At 38.8% G+C, this 22332-nt stretch overlaps 1 protein-coding gene across 1 annotated transcript in view; it reads right to left on the bottom strand.

Moving 5' to 3' along the window:
• ROBO2 (roundabout, axon guidance receptor, homolog 2 (Drosophila)) overlaps window positions 1-22332 on the bottom strand; it is a gene marked incomplete at its 5' end in the record, with an annotated part of 419210 nt that overhangs the window by 142026 nt on the left and 254852 nt on the right. The window contains 2 exons of the mRNA XM_009883862.1: window positions 4182-4302; window positions 5928-6085. Of these exons, the coding sequence (XP_009882164.1) occupies window positions 4182-4302; window positions 5928-6085 (279 nt within the window). The remainder of the gene's footprint in view (window positions 1-4181; window positions 4303-5927; window positions 6086-22332) is intronic.

Here is a 22332-nt window from a genome sequence, read left to right as displayed (position 1 = left end):
CGGTATCTCTTTCAGCCTGACAAGGTCTAGAGAACATCTAACGCAAATACTTCTTCAAGCATCAGACAAAAATACCTCTTCATCCCACAGGACCTTATTAGCTGAAAAAAGGTTCAGGTACCAAAGCTAAAATCAAAGATTAACCCAAAACAATCTTTAATATGTCTGAATTGACATATCTTTTAAGATATTTTTGTACTGTTCTTAGTTATGCTTTATAGTCTTTTGAGGCTCTTCTAAATATATCTTTTTTCCACTACTTGATGCCAGCCTCTTGAAGTTGATATATTAAGGCTTTCATTGATTTCACCGAGTTTCAGAATCAATATACAAGACATACCTTTGTACTTTCTCTTCAAACATACCATTTTAAGTCCAAAAGAACAAAAAGGAGTCTGAAATAGTTAACTTGAAAACTTATCTGAGAGCAGTGCAGTAGTATGACAAAATGATAAAAGGTTAACTTAAACAGTAATTCTTACTTTATTTAATTTCTGGCTCCATATTACGTATTTACAAACAAATTGGAATGAAACCGTTTCTGTTTTGCATCTCACTTTCAGTCTGTTCAGCCAAAGGCTATGAGCCCAAAGACAAGCAAAGCAGCCTAATTTGCATCACTTACACTTATGAATTTGGCCTTTAGAATAGTGTGTCCGTAATAATAAAGTACCATGCTGTCTCTTTTTGTGAACGTTAGGATTGATGGATTAGTTATTAACTTCCTTTAAAGGCCAACTTAGAGCCTGTGACAGACCCTGCCTTCTTGCTTTACTCCAAGATTACACCTTGGAGCCTCATAAAGGCAAAAACTAGCAGTAGCACTTGAAAGAGAATAACAAAATGTAATGCATCATTGTCACTATTCAAAACACGGGAATAATTTGGAGGAGTACTGCTGGTATAATCACTTTGCTTTATGGTATTTTACCGTGAAAGTTTGGCAATTTTCTGCTAGTAGAAAAATCAGGACTTGGGAACAAAAGAAATACAATCTGCACCGACACTAACAGTATGCCGTTGAAAACTATGTTTCCTATGCAGGCAGGGTTGAAAAAGAAGTTACTTGTTTTGTGAAAGTTCTACATGTATAATCCACAAGTATCTCTTAGGAAAGATTATTGAATGAGTACCCAGCCAAGTGGATACACTGTGCGTATAGGAAACTTCCATTTTCTTCTCCTACTTCTTTCCAAGGTTCTTATTGTCCATTTTATTTTATTTTTTTTTTTTTTTAAACTCAGGAAAGTTGTAATCTTTTAGGCTAGGTTTCCATGCTGTTCCCCTCGGGCCACCAGTTACCACCACACTGACTCAGTTTTTCCAGAGGCAATGCCTCAAGCTAAATTTACTGTACAGGGAGCCAGAGATCTGTCACATGCAGAAATTAACTTCAGGTATTACAGAAAAACTTGCAAAGCCAAAAGTAACAAGTGGCTGATTCCTGGAAAGGTTTGAAAACTAGCATGAAACAGTTCCTTTTCCTACAGAGTAGTGTGTTTACTAAGGCCCTGTTCACACTATGGAAAGGGTTGTTATTTGGAAAAGGAATAGAGACATTAATAATCAGCTAATTAATACACATTCCTCTCCAGAATCAGCACCAGCTGTAGGATTGCCAGTCACTTTATTAAATTCTTTAATCTCTTAGCTAAGATATCTTCATTTATATATATAAAGCCTGTTTTCAAATATGGTCAAAACAGTTGAAGTTGGGCACATGAATAATATATAAGTATATGATATTTTTAGCATATTTTTCCTCAACATTTGCACTATTCCCATGTTCCTCAAACCTGTGAGTCTTATTAGAGGAAGGCTGTGGACTTAACAGATGACTTGTGGTTCTGCCTGTGTTCAGTAAAGTCAATCTGAACATGCACAGCCAATCTGATGTTTCCCAGAGTTGCTGGATTTATTGGATTTATTGTGTATGCTTAGACTGATTGGACTGTCCAGTAGACGCATTGCTTCCTGGAAACATCATGGATAATGCTCTCCAGTGCACTGTGCACCCACGCACGCACTGGTGCCTGGAGTCCAGGAACAGAATACAACTGTTCTGCTGGTGGAAGGCAAAGCCAAGCCACCTTCTTTCGTATGGAGCAGACCAGGACTAAGCTGGACACGTCTATACAGTGAGACCAATACATCAATATAGAGTTTCAGGGCCAGGTGGCAGCCAGGAAATGGACACAGGATAGTCGAATCATCTTGACAAACAGCAGATCATAACCTGAGCGCCTCCTTCCTGCATGCTATTCTTGCACAGAAAAAAGGAAGATAGGAAGGGAATACCTAGATAGAAGGGGAATTTTAGATAGGAAGATACCCAGATAGGAAAGGGAATTTAAATAAAATTTTCTTTAGGCAGTCTAACAAAATTATGAAGAATTAAAATGTCTAATTTAATTTATTGATGATTTTTTCCAGTATTCACAAAATAGGCTTATGTTGTATTTTACAAGTTGATTGCTATGATTAAATCCTGTAAAAAAACCTGAATATTGTAATTGGCTATATATTATTTTACATACCAAGACAAACCTAATACTTTTCATAGCTCTGCAGGATATGAAATTACATGCATATTTCAGTTTTTATTCCTAGTTCAATGCTTTTTAACAGATTATTTTCTTAGGGATCTCTTAAGGCTTTGTAGTTTAGGACTGCAATCTGCTTGCTATCCACAGGGAGTATTACCAGAGATTATCAGTACTTAAACCGATGAAGAAGATATGTCATGTCTCTTTTACATCTGTATAAAGGCATGACTTCAACAGATTGACTGCAAAGGACATAATAATTTGATAGAGATCCTTTCTGTGTTTTTTTTCAAAATAAACTACTTCTGTCCTTAAGTCATATGTTTCCATGAATCCACAACAAACTCAGTGGAGTAGAAGCCTTTACAGTCTTGTAATACTGGAAAGCAGCAAAACCTCAGTCACTCCCAGATCTTGTCTAGCAGAAACTTTTCTATGCCTTCTGTGAATCCCATAATATGCTTTTTTTTAAAGTGGACAAACAAATGTTGAATTGCACATACATGCAAAGACAGATGGCAGTATGTGTGACTGGGTTTTACAGTGCACCATATCAAGCAGAAGGTGAAAAAATTAGAAGCATCTGCTTCAGAAAAGACCTTAGGATTTCTATGAAAAGTCTTACTGAAATTACAAGCAGTCTTGGTTGGAATTTTGGTATTGTGTCAAGGATATCAAAGAGGTGTAGCAGGAAGGAACATTAACACTATTTCTCTTTCTTTTTTTGTATGCAAGTATGTGTTTTTTATTTAGCGGTGAGGATTATCTTCCTTATTGATTTTCTTTTGTTTGTTCAAGACCTCTTGACTAATTCCTAGAAAACGACAGCTAATGGTAAATAGAAATGTCATGACTGCAAGATGTACCACAGCAGGATTTTGTGGCTTTCCTCCTTATCCAGTTGTTAGCAGGATGGATCAAGCTCTAGGTTCAGTATTACTCTATTCTTCCTCTAGACCCTAACCAAAGGGCAAATGTTCCTAACAACTTCTTGCCTTGCCCATCAGGTCTGGGAAGCTCTTTCACACAGGGAACCTATTCATTTTTGATTCATTCAGCAGCACCAAAAACCTAAATGATGCCCTGGCTTACAAGATGAAAAGCTGTTTCATGCCCTTTAAAAAACAAATAACAAAAGTATCTCTATATATTCAAAAAGTTGATCTTCTCCAATGACTTTTTACTGACCAATTGAGCTCTTTGGTGCTCTCCTACAAAGGTTTGATTTCACAACCCCACAGGAATAAGGAATTATTTAAATAGGCAATGCTGGTCCAAATCTCTGTTTAGCAGGCATTGTCAACTGTATTTGAAGTACCTTAATTACATTTGGCAATTTTGTGAGGGAGAGCATTATGTCCTGCATTACCATCTCTGAGTGTATGCGTATCGCTAAGGACCTCCAATTAGACTGAAACTATGCACTTAGAAGGAAAATGTTGAGCCATCATAGCTCCATAATTATAAATTGCAGCCTTTGAAACCTGGTCTTCTCCAGAAACTGTGAAATGCAGCTTAAGCAGTACTATTGTGTTTTGTTAACCTTGTTTTGTCTCATATTTTGATGAGTCACTCAGGTCAATTCAGTTTATGACATTTGTAGTGAAAAGGAAACAAAAGCTTGAGTCACTTTACCAAAGACAGTCAGCTCTGCCGGATCGCTGTCTCGCTCCCCCACTATATTTGTTCCAACACAAGTGTACATGCCGGCATCACTTTTTCTTGTATTGGAGATCATCAGCTTCCCACCACGTATCTGTTTCAAAACAAGGAATATATTTTTAACTTCAGATAAACAAAACATAACAGAAAAAAAGCTACCTTCTCAGGCAGCAAGTTCCACAACTAAGGAATTTAAAAGTTTTGTTTGTAAATACATTTATAGCTTTAAAAATATAATCCTATACACTTAAAAATCTTTAACTGTTCTAGAACACATTTTACCCTACTGACTGATTTTAACTGCATTTCAGCTTTTTTCTTTGGTTTTCATTAGATGTTTTACATTTCAAAGATTACATGTCTTGCTGCCTCCTTGACAATGCAGAGTGCTTGTATTTCTTGCATGACGATATGTAAAGCAGTCTTGACATTTTTCTCAAGAAAAAGACAATTTTACTTAGCTTTATTTAGTCCATTTTATTTTATTGCATCTGAACAGTTTCCTTGTTCACTGATTAAGACAGATTTTCTATTTTCCTTGATGCAAACAGACTGAATCTAGCCAAACTGAGATTTTACCTGACACCCACAAGACAACATTTTCCTGGCTACAAACGGTGCTTATAGAGTGAAAGAGCAGAGTAGTTGAAAGAAATAAAGTAAAAAATTTGCAGCTTGTGAAGTCACAGTGTTAAAAGTTACATTAATGGGGTGCTTCAGAATAAGCTAGGAATATAGCCAAAGAAACTTGAGAAACTGGTTATCAGGGAATGATAACCAGTTCCTTACCACTCTTCCTTCCTCTACCCTTGAGTAGACCCTAACAGAAACAGCCTGGCCCACAAATAGCAACTATTTAGATTGTTTAGCTTGAAATACTTCCTCAGGCATCCAACGCAACAAGCTTCCTGATAGTAGTCCCATATCGAATAAGGTCAGCACTGAATGAGTTACTTATCATCACATACAACATAAAACGTCATTGAAGGAATATTAATAGTGAAAAGCTAAGCATTTAAAAAGTAGGAATGAAATATGTTGCTGCACCCTTAATTTATCCCATTTGCTTGCACATACCATGATATAATTTCTAATCACTTGATAAGGTAGGTATTTCTGCTGGATCCTTTTTAATTCAGTACATGGAATGAACTGTCACAGAATTCATCCAGTGGTACTCATTTACTAAATATGCATTCCTATTTAGGAACAATCATTCTCTGAAGTCTAACTTCAGCCTTCATTTAGAATACACATCCCAATTACTCCACTAAATACGTTACCAATATCATCCTAAGCTGTTGGTTTTTTCCCCACAGAGCATTTGTGTACCTCATAGATACGACCGATTGTATCTTTAAAACACCTCTCTGATATAAGGTCTGATATTCTCATTTCACTGAACCAAAATCTGTCATAGATATCCACTGATTCCCCCATCTAACAGAGCACCTTACATGACCAAATCTAGAGCTCTAATGGACCTCCATTACACTGGTTATACAAATCAAGCCTCAAGAAGTTCGAGTTGGAGACCCAAATAAGAAAGAATAAAGAACCTTCCCCCCCTCATCTGGGAAGGCTCAGAGAGGCAAACTGTCAAGAGTAATGATGAGTCTCTACGGGAAAGGCTATAAAGCTATAAAGTTCTGCTGCACTCAGCCGCGGGGCTTCAATGCAGGCCCTGTGGCTGCAGACAACCACCCGAGTTATACTCACACTGATCTGCTCTTCCCTGTCATCAATACGGACTTTATCTTTCTTCCAGTAAATGGTAGGCTCAGGGTGTCCACGTGGTGGCTGGCACTCCAATATGGCAGGCTCTCCGGCTGCCACCACAACATCTGTAGGGTTTTGGCGGAAGTCATCCCGTAGCACTAATGCAATAAATGAGGGAAAGAAGAAAAAAATTGCAAGAAGTAATTGGTGGTGGGGAAATATATGCAGATACATATAATATTAAACAAACAAGTCTCAACCATTATTAGGTGATGACTTTGCATCTTATATTTACTATAAGAGATCTCATAAGAGGAGTTGGTGAGGTGTGACTTTTTGTCCAATGGAGGCAGATTTCACATATATGGTTTTTTTTTCCTTGTTTTTCTCCAGATAAGAATTCTGCTCTGCATTTAAATCAGAAAGACCTGTAGCACCCATTACTCTTTTTAACCTTGACAAGGTCTCTTCTCATCCTTGCAAAAGTAGCATTGCAGGTCTGATGTCGAGTTCTTCTCATAACACAAACAACATGCTAAATATCTCGCTTGCCTGGATCTCCAACTTCAGCATAAGCTACGTAAAGAAGTGACACAACTGATACTGAATTACAGTTACACCTTGATTAAGGGTATTGTTATTACTACTGTTATTACTGTTATCACCAAATACATGCCAAAGTGATCACCAGTTCTGAAAGGTGTCAAAGAAATCAAGCTGATGGTAGTGTGCTTCCAGCATATTTATTTCTTTCTTTTATTTTTTTAGTTTTAATATTTCTGCAACTTTGACCAGTGCTGTCCCATGACATTGAAAGTAAAGAGCATTTAAATCTCCAAGCTGTTTGAGAACTAAATTAGGCAACACAGGCCAGCTTCTTATGTAAATCAAGCTTCTATAAAGAAAGATTAGGTCCAACTAGCTGGCTTCAGTGTGTTAAAATGATATCCACTTCATCGTTATTCTTCCATGTGTGTCCTAGTCTCTAGGTTAATTGACATTCTTATAAACATAAAACTGAAAATAGCTCTAGATGAGCTACTGAAATAGAATTTAGGGCACTTCCCCTCCTTGAATTTCAGCTACGTATGGCTTTCATTACAGTTTTAAAACAGTTCTCGCCCTTAATGGAACCAGGGCCCTCTGAGAAATTAGAAAACACTGTATCCTAGTAAAGGGGCAAGTCAGGAAGAGTTCAGCAGAAATTGCTCAGTCTCATTTCATAAGCAGAGATAATTTACTGCTTTCAATGTTAATAAAATGTGCCCCATTTTAACATTTGGAACTGAATATTTTTCTGTTCTTTAATAAGCCAGAAGAAAATATGATTAATATATACAAGAATTGGACTCTGAATGGGCTGAGGTGAGCAGGCTGTATATATGTGGCACTCAAAACGACATATGAGGTAACTTATTGTTCCCCATTTTGGGATACCCAGGTAGATCCCAGAGGAAGGAGGGAATTAATTGAAAGTTAATTCCTTTTCTAACACAAAAAAGAGTGATTATTTAGGTCTTGGTATTGAAGCATAAAATAAAAGTGACAGGACGCAGTTGGCAAAAAACGCAGCTCTGGCAAGAACCTCTTCTTAGGTGACACACCCAATTGATTTTTTTCCAACAGATAACTTAACAAAAGACTCAACCTCAAAATACTTCTGATTAATACAAATTACTCATATACTTTGATTCACAATAATAAAATCAACAAAAATGGAATATATAGACCTTAAAGATCAAATGGAAGAAATAACTTATGCAATGAATAACACAGAAACAGTATGCTGAAGATCATGTCCTACAGACTACTTGGCATTACAACATTTTGCAAAGCCAAGAAAGCTAATACCATAGAAATTTCAGGGAAAGAACCAGAAAAAAAGTCTTACAAAATCACGGTTTTTGGGAAGCATCTTTCTGTGTGTCTGTGATCACTATCACGCACAGGAAGAAAAAATACTTCTAGGCAATGCTATGCCCTCTTTCATATAACTGGCAAACGGATAAACGTCAAGTACTTCCAAAATTATTACACACAAAATAAATATTAATTTTTATTGGCTTGATTCTTTGTACAATTACAGAACTTCAGTGCAAATCCATTAGTGGAAAATCCCCAGAAAATCAGCAGATACCACAACGTAATTACTTTATACTCCTGACTCTTAACACCTGGCGACAATATTAAGGAAAGCATTTTCCCTTAACATTTCACACTGCTATATGAACCTGACAAATACAGTTTCTTGTGGCGATACACAGCAAATTACATTAACTTTCTCTGAATCATCCCAGCAACTGTGTAAGGTTCCAATCAGTCACAGAATATGAGGCTAAGAGGTGATTTGATTTTATCACATTCCTTTACCCAAGCCCTACTGCAAATCTGGCTTGAATGGAAGACAAAATTGATGCTACGGGGCTTACTTAATCTTGCTCTGTACCTCAACACATATGCGAATCTTGAATAGATATATCTCACCATTTCCATCTAAAGCGTTCTATGTTTTGGAGGAAAACAAAAAATGGTCAGAGAAAAATGAAATAGGGAAAAAATAAAGCAGGGACAGAAAGACAAAGATAAGGGGAAAATGTGTGGAATATAAATTAAAGAGAGAAAACAACTTAGAGAGGGAAAAGGGGAACGCTGTAAGTTTAGGCAGAGTGAAAACAAGAAGTCAGGTAAAGAAAGGAAAATAGTAAGAACAAAAGCAGAGAGAAAAACAAGGTAAACAGCAGAGGGCATGGGCTGCCAATCCTGTGATTCAGTGCTTTTAATGCAATATAACAACACCACAAAGCACAGACATTGATCTGATCAGCACAGCCACCCCAGCACATCCAAACATCACCCCGAGAGAAGGAGCAGGGCAGAGGAAGGGTGTGTGTGGAGGAGAGCCAAGCATGAGCTGGTGAGCTCAGCTGTCCCACTCCAGCAGCACAGAAAGCCACAGAAGAAAGGAGCATCAACTGGAAGTCGAGTTCACACTTATTAGCACAGTAAATGGAAAAGTTGCAGCACAGCTTAGTGCATTCACCATATCTAATGGCACAATCATCTGTGAAAACAGAAAAATGGTTGAGAGCTGCAGAATATTCCTCAGCCAATTATCCACAATTGCTGAGTACTTCCAAATAACTATTAGTGTGCCTGAGCAGATCACCCTCTCCGCAAACTGGGAAGAGGCTTTTGTTCACTTGAGAAGCCAGCCCTCCTCAGGGCCCTCTTGGCAGGGCACATACACTAGCGTTTTAAAAATCCAACACAAGCAGCGAAACGCTGCAGTCAGGCAACTCATCCCGTGTTTTTATTTTGCTTTATTCTGATTTTAACATATGTTACGTGGCTCCCTTTGTGCTTGCATGGCCATTACCCTACATTTAACACAGGATGCCAAAGAGAAAGGTCGCTGGCATCCTGTCCTGCCTGCCCACGCAGGGAGCGCAGTGCGGCTCGTCTCCTTGGGGAGCAGGTCCCCAGTGGTGACAGCCATGCAGGGGGGAGCGGGAGATGCTCCTGTCTACCAGCCCCATGGCAGTGCAAACATCCTCACGTTTCAAGAGGCAAAGCCTTGGAAAGGCAAAAGCTTCTGGATGGCTACAACTCGCTGTCTGGAAAGGCAGCCGGGGAGTGGAGAGCTGGGAAGGACAGCTAAATTGTACACGCAGCCTACAATTGTGCTGCAGACAAAAGTTAATTAAAGTTTGATCAGTCTTTTCATAGCTTGAACAAGCGGATGCTGCTCAAACAAGATAGATGTCTGCGAGCTGTCATGTCGGTCTTTAAGGCTTGCAAAGTCCTGTACAGCCATTTACAGGTACTCGCAAGCATAATCATGGAAAACAACCCCATCTCGCAAGGGCAGTGCTGAGGCAAATGCTGGCAGGACATGCACCTGCCAGAGTGAGGGAGAAAGAGGGAAAAAGGAGTCCCCGCTACCAAGGCAACCGCTCACCAGCACCTGCCAGCTTAGGCCCAAATCCAGGCCTGGGTCAAACTGATGCTCATAAACTCAGGGAATTACATGGAAACCGAATTAATTTCCTCGACCCAGGCTCCAGCAATTTGTTTAAAGGAAGCGGAGATAAAGCCATGATGTTTATGGGGTAGGAGGGAAGGTGGCAGGGTCAAAATTATTCTAGGCTAGATATCCATGCCTTAATCCTGCTTTCCACTACAACAGCTTTCAGGCCCTTAGAAAGAAAACATTTTTATAGGATTTACATTTACATGATGATTACAAATAACCATCTGTCTGCTTCCACTTTTTCAATCTGGTCCATGTCCCACGAGCCCCCAGCCTGTGGTCAGAGCAGCTAAGCTGGAAGGAAGAAGTGGATGCCCGTCAGGAGGCTTTGGGATAATTGCATTCTTCTCCCACCAGCGCTCGGCTCGCCACCTCCTCCCCCCGGCATGCATGGCGAACATCTGAGATTACCGGGGATGGGAGGGAGGGAAAGACTATCTTTTTTGCCTTTTTCGCCTTTTTCAATGAATGATAATGTCTTAAAACACAGCTACATCTGTCTTGCTGGCTAGAGGGTATAAAGAGATATCGAGTAAATATTAATGTGCTTCTGTAACTTGAGTCCTGGTAGTTTATCTTCCCCCTCCTATTCTGTTTTGTGCTTATCTCAGGCTAATATTATTCTCATATAAAGATTTTACATGGCCACATCGGTGGCAGGTTGGTCACCTGCCACACACAGGTAGGTCTCCCCTGATCCAAGGCACTGCCCCACAGGCATTTTCCTAAATCCTCCTCTCCACCACTGCTTTGGTGCTTCTCTCCTCTGATACACACTGATATGCACAATCAACATGAATTATTATGTCAAATAACTGTCCAGATGTCATGCAGTGGACAGATTAAAGGATTATTATACTTTAGGTAGCATATAGTGCAGGGGGGTATTTTAGAACTTGGATAATGTGTATGATCTACTGAAATGGTCCCCGAGCAAGCCAGCACTACCTGCTGAAATGAGGTGACAGAAAAAAAATAAGGGGTCACTGACAACCTCCCCTGTGAAGAATAATAATACACTTTGTTTGAGGATGCTGCTGCACTACCTCTTTGTTTCAGCAACTGCCTCTGTCACATTTTGTAAGGAAAACTTAGGAAAAAAAATATCACAACTTAGGCAACAGTCCTAAGCAAGACCCCCAGGGAGTTCCAGAGCTCCCTCTCCATGTGCACTGCCTGGGAAAAGCTGCTATCCTTTTTTTTAAAAAAAAGATAAAGAACTACACATTTTTTTCCTCCTGTTCTTTTCCCCATACTTCATCTATCTCCTCATACAGATATTGCTTAAGAGACATGAATGCTAGCTAATTTACCCTGTCTCAAAATGTTCAGACTTGACTTTACAATGAGATGCCAAACCCACAAGATTCATTTTCAGAGATGTTAGGGTATTTTCAGAGACTCCAGTAGTTTCAACAACGTTTGATTAGGAGGGTTCCTAGTAACAAAAGTGAGGAAGAGATGAGCAGGGAGATAACTGTATCAGGAAACAAGGAGAACCTTCTTCCTTGCAGATTCAGCAACTTTCTTAGGCTTCATCCCTTTTCCTCACTCTGTGTTTCATGTGCATCTGAACTCAGTAACCTACTCAGTAGTTACAGTTAAAGGTAGCTTGCTCTTTATTCTCAGGCCCAAGCAAAGACCAAAATGTGGAAAAAACCACTCCATTCTGACACATCCTCTAAAACTTCTAACAGCTCATACATACAGATACAGACATTTATAGAATTTGGACCTTGTGATGAATGATAATGTGTAAACGTGAAAGTGGAGACCCTTGCTTCTAAACACAGAACCTATTAAACCAGGTGAACAGAGAATTAATTAGAAATCAGGTGCATGAAAAGAGACTGACAAGTAAGTAGACAGATTCTAAATGGAGTCAGTGGGAGATAGTTGGTGTTGTTTTTTTTTCTTTCCTCTAAGTTTGATTCTGAGGTGTACCCCAACTAGCTGATTGCACAGATGTCAGGAAAGAGGATAGGCTTTTTCCATTTTTATTTATAGCAGCCTTCCAGTACTTAAAGAGGGCCTACAGGAAAGATGGGGAGGGACTCTTTATCAGGCAGTATAGCAATAGCATGAGGGGTAACAGATTTAAATGGAAAGAGAGTAGATTTAGATTAGATATTAGGAAGAAATTCTTTACTGTGAGGGTGGTGAGACACTGCGATATGTTGATCAGGGAAGTTGTGGATGCCCCATCCCTGGAGGTGTTCATGGCCAGGTTGGATGGGGCTTTGAGCAACCTGGTCTAGTGTGAAGTGTCCCTGCCCATGGCAGGGAGGTTGGAACTAGATGATCTTTAAGGTCCCTTCCAACCCAAATCATTGTATGATTCTATGATTTACAGCACACACTGCAAGAGTCAGAGTTTGAAATCTTTCTTCAACAAATAACCCAATTAAGGACACTGCCGACCTATTTTCCCTTTTACACAGTTGCATAGGTATACAAGTGATAGTTATCGCAGACATTAGCTTATGATTTGTTTCTGATTTTTTAAAGGCTGCTATTTGTGCTGAATTAAGCATATGCAATACAGCCTGAATACACTTACAGTGATTCATTGTGATCACTTGAATGCAATCTGACATCTCCATATTTTTTTCTGAAAGATTTTACCCGACTACTAGAGAGCATAAAGATGGAGATTTTTCTAATTTGGAACATAACGTATTTATTTTTAAGGTTCCTGATTGAAAACAAAGTTCTATCACCTGTCTTCATTGCAATGAAGCCCCAATAACCTTCTCTCTTTTTTAAAGTCCTGCCTCCTTCTACCAACAAATTCTAAATGCTGTAGTTAACAGTCAGCAATCTCATTACCCATCTGCTCTAAATCTTCAAAAGCATCACTGTGTTTTGACAGTCAAGAAGGCAAAGGGAAGCAATAAGCATAACCAAGTATTCTTTATGAATGCAAATATCCTGAAGACGACATTTAAGTAATTTTAGAAATCTAAAGCTATACAACGTCATATGTTGAAATTTTTTTTCTAGGATACAGAGCAGATTTCTTTTTTCTTATTCTTAAAGCATAATCAGTCTTGATGAATCCACTGCACAGATTGCTAATGCTAACAAGAGACGTGTTACCATGAGTTTTATTTCATTGAAACTAAAAACCCTATTATTTGCTTAAAAGTAAAAAGACTTTCTAGAAGAACTAATACCACAATTGCAGACAAAGAACTTTGAAAAATGTGCATGGTCTGTTCTAAGTCTTGAAATTTAACAAGGATCAGACATTTAGCAGTTTACTAGAATAGTTATTTAATGATCCTTTAAACCCAGGTCTGACGTTAGCTTTTACATGCTCTTCACATTTAATGGACTACATATTCAGAAAATCATGGGCAAGTAAATTATTTTTTCCCAACTAATGTGAATATCAGATGTGGAACCAAGCCCAACCTCAAAAAACACTACATCGCATCTGAAATACTGTACTTTCACTGCCACTTGTATGCCAGCGTGTCTTATTTGCAGCAAGAATATGGGACTAGTTTCACCAAAAGCACTAGAGGACTTTTCAAATCACATCAACTATGTTTCTTTCTCAGCAATGCAGTAGGAAAGATCATGTTTGGTAAAACAGGCAATCCTCCAGAATCCCTCATAGGCTATTGTCAGAAGAAGGATAGACTGAACTAGATAATACAGCCATGCTTAGGTTCTAATAAGCAAAATTTACAAAATAACCAAACCAAACACATCTCAGACTTAAAGGAGGTAGAAATATATAGCCAATTTTCAAAAGCAACGGCATCCAAAGAAACTCAAATGTTACTCTTAGACATATGAACGAAATTCAGGTGGGAGCTTTCCATTGAGTGCTTCAGAAAAGCACACAAAAACTGCACTGTACATACAGAGTACATCACAAAGATTCCCCAGAAAGTACAGATTTAATTAGTAAGTTCAGAAACCGCAGTATAATAGCATGCAGGTTTGCTGTTGTGAGTACAAAAGCAGCGCTGCCAGGTACCTGCAGCATTACACTCAACCTAATGAATGCTACCCAGAGTTTGACACAGCACTGAGCGATCGTATTTTTTCTGTTGCCAGACTGAAGTTAGTTCTCCTGCAACCACTTTAGCTGCTTCGGTCCCCTGGGCTTCCAGTTCAAGCCCAGCCAAAGCACCTAAAATGTACATGTGCCTTCAGTAAAACAAAGGAATAGGAACAGATGAGAATCACGAAAACAAATACAAATGAATGAATATTTCTTGTACAAGAAATCTAGAATGTTATATGCTTCATTTAACCACTATAATACAGACTGCAATCTCTGAGCTCCACTGAAGTGTGAATAGCCTCTAATAAACTTCTTGTGTACACATGCACAACACATACACAACAGCTGGGATGCTTTCCCATCTTGGCAGGGGGTCACTGCCACATTACTGCTATACTTTAGCCACATTAGGCAAAGCATTAAACAAATAGGCTGTTGCCCAACATAGGAATTCTCTTCCTTCCATCTCCCTGACCTCTGTGCCTAACCCTGGTCTCTATCAAGCTTTATCTGTTAATTATAAGCTAAAACTCAGCTATTCCCTTTTTTTGAGTAGGATTTTTTTTTTTTTTTTTTGTCACGGCTTTTGTGTTGCTACCTTCAGAAATCAGGATTGAAACCAAGGTATTTGAGCAGACATAGCAAGGCGCACGTTTCTTGATAAGCTTTCATAACATCATTGTAAGGGGACTGTGCAGCCACTCTTCATCTCATATGGAGCGTGAGATGCATCCACAGCTGGTACGCAGAACCAGTGGGAGCCGTCTGCTGTTTCTTGAATACCTCACTTCCCATCTTGCAAACTGTCCTCATGTCAATAGGCCATTTTGGGGTGTTTGCCAGGTGCCGTTTAAACAGGCCTGCTTGATAGACCTGGCTGGTCTCACATCCTCTGTCCCATAAATGGGCATGACATTGCACACAGGCTCAGCAGTGGCATTTCCTGCTGGACCTGACCCCAGCGTGACTTTTATCGCTAACCTTCTGAAGGGCTCAACTGTTTTCACTTTTTTTTGGAATTTGTCCCAGCAAATCGACACTGGAAACTGGGAGCGCATAAAACATGTTTGCACAGCTGTCACTGAGACAGGCCCAGTCAGAGAAGTTGTGGATGCCCCATCCCTGGAGGTGTTCAAGGCCAGGCTGGATGGGGCATTGAGCAACCTTATCTAGCGGGAGGTATCCCTGCCTATGGCTGGGGGGTTTGAACTAGATGATCTTTAAGGTCCCTTCCAACCCAAACTATTCTGTGATTTGAAGCTGGTGGAAAACAAGAGCCATGTGAAGGAAGAACTGTGTATACAGGGAGTAGGACAGCAGAAAGCTACCAGTCACCAGTATGTGTGCTCACCACTCCAGCCATATTTGGCACCCCCTCTACAAGAATTTACAGCAAAACCTCACCCCCCAAAACTCCTCTACCACTTATGATTGCATATTATTTTAATTCAATATTATTTTAATACTCTACAATAAATTAAAAAAGCATGGATGCATGGTGCAGACGTTGTTCATTAAAACTCTAACTCCACCTTCTCTAAGGAGAGTAATAATATTTTTTTTTCTTCCAGTGTTCAAGGGTTGGATTTATTTGAAGTTTCATCATTGAATTCTTCCTTCATAAAAGGCACCTTTCAAATTTGACAACTGACCAGAAATGTTAGATGACATTTTTTCTGGATTATCTTAAGCAATGCAAAATAATTTATCTGTCACTTATCATCATATCATTCTGCAAAATGAAATTCAGTTTCCAGAGCTCTAGAGAAATGAAGGAGCAATGTGATAGGTGGCCAAGAAGGCCAACAGCATCCTGGCCTGTATCAGGAATAGTGAGGTGAGCAGGACTAGGGAAGTGATCTTTCCCCTGTACTCAGCACTGGTGAGGCCCCACCTCAAGTATTGTGTTCAGTTTTGGGCCCCTCACTACGAGAAGGACATTGAGGTGCTGAGGTGTGTCCAGAAAAGGGCAACAAAGCTGGTGAGGGGTCTAGAAAACAAGTCTTATGAGGAGCGGCTGGGGTTGTTTAGCCTGGAGAAAGGAAGGCTGAGGGGAGACCTTATTGCTCTCTACAACTACCTGAAAGGAGGATGTAGGGAGGTGGGGGTTGACCTCTTCTCCCTAGTAACAAGCAATAGGACAAGAGGAAATGACCTTAAGTTACACCAGGGGAGGCTTAGGAGGGATATTAAGAAAAGGTTCTCCACAGAAAGGGTTGTTAAGCTTTGGACCAGTCTGCCCAGGGAAGTGGTGGAGTGACCATCCCAGGACGTATTTAAAAGACGTGTAAATGTGGTGCTTAGGGACATGGTTTAGTGGTGGGTTTTGGCAGTGTTAGCTTATTGGTTCGACTTGATGATCTTAAAGGACCCTTCCAACCTAGGCAATTCTATGATTCTATGTAAACCCTGTATTAAACGCTCTTAAGAGAGAGTCATTTGAGTTCTGTCAACATGCTAACAACTGGGAAATGATCCAGAAACAACTAGGTAAAACAGTAGCTTTGTACAATCTACATATGGAAAAGAAGCCCCAGATTTGTGTTTTTACACAAAACAAAGAACAGAACAGTGTAATTTGCTGGAAATCTTCTGCAGTTTTGATCTACTCAAATAGTGTAAGGAACTACTTCTATACAATATGAAATATAACTCTCCCACTTATTTTCAAAAGAGAAAAAGTATATAAGAGTTCACATTGCCCTCATTATTATTCACTACATCATTCAAGAGGAAATAAAAAAATCAAAGAAGCAGGAGCAAAGACCAACTGTAACAGCCTGAAGCAACAATTCTGAAAGGGGAGCTTCAGCGCCCAGAGGAAGACCAGAACCTGGGTGTCCAGCTCTACCCTCCAGTCACACTATACTGTGCCTGAGACTCAAAATGATCTTCAGCTGAGTGGTTACAGCAGCTCCCAGGCATACTGTTGAAAATGTAGTAGCATAATATTTTGAATTGCAGTAAAGGTGAAACAATCCTTTTTTTTAACTAATACCACTTTCTCAAAGTGCTACTTCATGTACAACAAATTTTGCATAATAGAAAAACAAACAGTACAATAAAACTAGAACAAAATAAATCCTCCACATGCCACACATCCTTCTAAACCTTTGGTGCTGAATATTCCTCTTGCAGTTCAGTACAAGAGAAAATCAGGGTAACTAGGCATCTGCTGAAGCCTTCAAAACAAGAGAAAACCGGCAAACACCACAACTCAAATCATTGTTTACCTCAGACTATAGAGAAGAAACAATCTGAGATGTGCCTGTAAAACAGCCTTTAATAGGTGTGCTACTCAACAGCTGGAGCAGCCCCTCAGATGAAGGGCTCGTATTCCTTTTAAGTGTCTGAAAGCCCTCTGTTAAACTCACAATTAGAACATAAAATCATTTTTACAATCTTTCCTCTTCCTTTGGCTTTTTGTACACAAACTACTAGTGTCACAAAGAATCTATTCCAGCAGAGGCACATTTAGTAATTAAATATTGAAATAGGTATTATTTCAAACAGGAACCTCCCAGCTCGTTTAAGTCGTTCATTTCACACCTTCTTAGCATGGAGTTTAACTGGACACTTAGTACCTGCGTCTAACTCCCACAAAAGATTTAATTTGAGTACATTTATATAGTTACCGTCATTCTTCCATTGCATTAGAAAACAAGAGGCTATACTGACAAGATGAAGTATTCAAGCACCATATGACAGACAAAGTATAATATTGAAACAGGCAGATTAGATTATTAGACTAGACAGGTTTGGATGGAAGGAATTGTTAGCCTGCCACAGTATTCACCTGGGATAGATTTTAGGCCAAGTAGTATACCCATTTTCTTGCATGCCAATTAGAGAAAAAAAAAAAAAAAGAAAATCTCCTGTTTGGAGGATTTTTAACCCAGATCACTCAGCTGACCCAGTTCACAGCCTGGATCCATAAGCAACTGAAAGACAAGCTATTACAAGCAGAGGAAATAAGTGGCCAGGAGAGAATAGTACTACTTAAACCAGATTTTCCACCAAGGAAAAAGTATTGTTAAACTATGCATTATACTTCCCTATATTTAGTATAAGGAATATATAAAATACAATAGCTAATATAACCACTGCATGCTGTGGGATTTCTCTGAGACCAGGAGAACTGGAAACATTCTCTATTTTGCTTGTGCAGCTTCAATTAAGGCAAATTGAATTAAACTCTCCCTTGAGAAGGACCTCTGTAGCTCTGCTTCTCCTTTTCTGAACAATTCCAGATGTAGGTGCAGAACATTTTCCATTTCTCTCTGAAGACTTCCACATGCCTGACTGTGCTGCCACATTCATACAAAGAGGTGAGCTTCTGGAGGAGAAAACATGGGGCTCTAAACAATGCTCAGCCAAAAGTTGGTACATGTTTGATTTTTACAATTGAATTCTGTTCATCAGGGCTTCCTTTCTTACTTAGCAACAGATGGATCAACTGGAAACAACTCAGAAAAGATGGAAACACTTCTGCTGCTGAACAAATGGAAGTTTAGCACAATGTGGCTCATAATTACACATTCAGTGGAACTTCGCTTTCTTCCTGTCATATCCAGAATGTATTACCTGCTTAATAGCTCTTCTTTGCACTTCCTTTGGAGCACCTTCAATCCAAGGTGCTAATTAGACTTCCTGTTTGAATGCCACCATCACCCTGACTTCTGTTATAAGGAATCACCCTTCCAGGATAGGTCTGCAGGTTCACCTTAGCATTTTGAAGCTTGGCAATCAGAATTGCCACTCTAAGCACACATCTTTGGGTCTGGCACATGCAGGGGTGATGGAACCCCAACAGGTCTAATTGCTGACCACAGCTCATGACTTTCCTCTCTCAAACACACATTTGCTAGAATGCTCTTTCCCTCACAACAGTGGGGTACTGGAGATCAACTCTGTTTTAGTGAAACTCATGAAAGCTTTAAATCCCCCAGAGGCTTTGCTCACCCCACTAAAAGGCTGTGTCATCAACAAAATGCGTATTTTTCTTTAAAAAATAGCAGGTCATGAGACTATCATATGAACAAGAGAGCACTATACTAACTCAGTGCAACTAATAATTTGCTTAAGATTTTAAAATTTGTTTCATGTTCTTTTCTAACCAGACATCTCAGGGTACTGAGCTACAACCCTCCATTGTTTTTTAAATGGTTAAACAGAAATGCCAACATTGGCAGATGCAAAGCAGTAAATCCAATGTGCAACGGAACTTAATGAGTATCAGCAGTTTAACTCTGCATTGTGAAGGGCCTGAACATCTGAACGTACATCTGAATGTACAGTACAGCCAACATAGAGCTGTTGCGTGCACAGAGTGGGAATTTACCTGCGATTTCTGGACATCCAGGAGCCTTTACTGCAGACATTCAACAGATCACTGTTAGAGTGGGCATGTTAGCAGTGCTAGCAGCTTGGACTCAATCTTTACCAGTCCTTTTATTATTATTCTTTTTATTTTAAAAATAATAAATCCAAGACATTTATTCATAACCTACCTTCAGATCCTACTAGCAATGGCAAATCCACTAAACTTTGCTTTCACTGTCCATGATGTTTATAAAAATTGTAGGTGGAATTACAAACTGGTAATAAAAAGCCTGGTATTTTTTCTCCTCAGATGTAATAATGAGCTGGATAAGAACAAAGTTGACCGAGGGATTTCAATACAGAAACTTTCATTGGAAATCCAAGCAGTAGTGTGCAAACCCATGTTTTTATGTCAATATAATAATGGCATTTCTACACCTATTAATAAGTATAGATCTACTGCTGGATTCTTGGTTGATAGGACATCATAAAATGAATTATATTTCTTCTTAAACTATATAATTAACTCTTAATGAACCCTTCCCTTTTCCCAGTAAATTCAATTTTGTCTAATCCTTGGGTTTATGGTAATGTTGAGCTCATTAAAATGTTACTTAAAACTCATTAAAATGCACACTGAGAGGTAACAGCTTCATTACAGTAATATGTTGTAAAAGAAAAAAGAATGCTTTATTATCATTTAATTGTTTCCAAAACTGAATACATTTGCATAGTGATGAGGTTCACAGGATATTTTCAGTAGTACTCAATAATTAAGCACTTCAGTAATTAAAAATGCATTTTCTAAAAATAATTTTATGTTATTGCTTACTCCCTGTTGTTTTTTTCAATTGAGAGAAGTGTTCATGTAGATAGAGTTTACAGAATTGAGAAACAGTGATACCTGCATTGACATAAAAAGATATAACAGTCTAAGTTAGCCCTTGGCAAATTTCTGTTTCAAAAGAATAAGTTAAAATTGCCACCAATATATTTTACAAGTCAGACTTTCCAACAAAGTCATATCATATTTCTCCAATCATGTTTTCAACACCAGGGACAGCCAGGAATTATGCAGGGGCCTTTCAAGTGCAAAGCCTTACTATAATTTATCATTTATTGTTACTATATGCTCACACATGATAGAATACCTGAGCAGAGGTCATGTGGGACCTAGACGTGGCTTTAGAGGATGTCAGAGTAACTATGAATCCGCCCTAACTCATGCTCAGAGGCAGAAGGCCTCAAGCTAGGGTACTGATTATATGGCAGTGTTGTAGCTTCACCCCTGCTTTTTTGCTTTCCTCCTTGACAGGGGCTGTCGTAGCTCTAAGGCAAAAGGACTTCCCTTGCACAGTCCTGCTAACTGCATGCTATCGTCTTGCGTTTCACTGCCGGCACAAGGATGACAGTACCAATAACAAAATTCTGACCAAGTATGCGCATCAGCAGTAGGATTTGTCTGCACTATAATGCTGGATATTATTATGGGTAGGTATGTGATTAATAGATTTATACTTAACATGTAAACCTGATCACATTTATTTTAAAACTTTCTATCGGACTAAATTGCTCTGCCGGTTTAGAGAAATGCAATGTGAAAGTTAAAGGTCCAGGCTTGTTTTCAATATGTCTCCTCACAGTAGCAAGTAAAAATATATCAACAAAGCAGTCAAAAACTAGAGATAAAAGTTACAACTTCTTAGTAACCTCAGCACTACGAGTGTCTATTGTCCATTATTTGCCACATGATATTAGTGTGGAAGATACTTTGCTAATTTTCATTTCAACTGCCAAAAAAAGGTTACTAGAAAAACTGACATACCTTCCCAGGGTATGCAGCCTAGACTCTTAGATGGGAAAAATACAACTTTGAAGCCTTGAGTCATTCAAGGAACTGTCTAATGTGACAGCATTTAAGATTCCTTGGAGTATTAATTTAATACCAATCACTGCTCTTTTCTACGGCTTTCAAATATTATTTCCCCTTCTATAAGATAGATACTCTTTTTTTAACATACGTGCATCACAATGCACCCAATATGGATTTTTCCAACTTGTTGTGAAAGTTGACTAGCATGCCAAAAAGATAATTAAACTTAAATATGGATGCAGCAGGTTAGACTTGTCAGTGTGAGCGGAACAGAGGAAAGTGGTCTGTGCTCTTTTAACCTCTATACCGTTAGTAGGGAATAACAGACTAGAACAAAGATAATCTAAAGAAAAAAAGTGAAGTACTAACCAGATTTAACATTTTCAACAGCTGTTGAGTGAATCAACAATTGTTGCCTTCCCCAGACAAGAAAAAAAATCCACTTATATGTAATAGCACAGCATTCTCGTGGTAGCAGGATGGTACAAAATGAAATCAAGTTACCAGGTTTACCATAGTTTTCCTGGGTGAGTCTGGACAATTAACTGATCTCAGTTCCCAGGTGTATAATGGATGATCAGACTTCTTTGCTCACTTTTTTGATTATTTAAATAAAACAGTCTTCATAGATTTTTACAATCTCCATTACGTGCTTTGTATAGTGGCACAGTGGTCCAAAACACAATTCTATAATGCACATCTTAACAAAATTTATAATAATAAATACAGGACAGTTACTCAGTGAGGCATCAGTATGCAGACTAAAAATTGTTATTTAATACAATAATTCAGGTCATATTTCTAAATTTGCTCTTGATATTCCTTTAACAAATCAAGCCCTTCTGATGGAGACGCATATTGCTGTTTCTACACAATTTACATGTCATGTTCTCAGTTATTTCAAAAGAAAACAAATAATGTGTCTTTTTAGCCAACTAAACAATCACTCTTTTTATCTTTATTGCACACACCAGCAGATAAGTTAAGTCATTTCTCTCAAACACTCAGCAAGATGGCTGGAAATAAATTATTCTGAAAATAAATAACTGGCATAATAAGTATTAATGTTGAAAACCCCTCCATTGTATTTCCTTGTATCGACTAAGTAAAATTAAACAAGATACCATAAATATGAAATAGAAGATAGATGGTACACTGA

This window comes from Charadrius vociferus, unplaced genomic scaffold (genome assembly GCF_000708025.1).
Source record: "Charadrius vociferus isolate BGI_N301 unplaced genomic scaffold, ASM70802v2 scaffold414, whole genome shotgun sequence".
Taxonomy (NCBI): Eukaryota; Metazoa; Chordata; class Aves; order Charadriiformes; family Charadriidae; genus Charadrius; species Charadrius vociferus.
The sequence above is the reverse complement of the archived record's forward strand: the minus strand, read 5'-3'. Positions and strand labels throughout refer to the sequence as shown.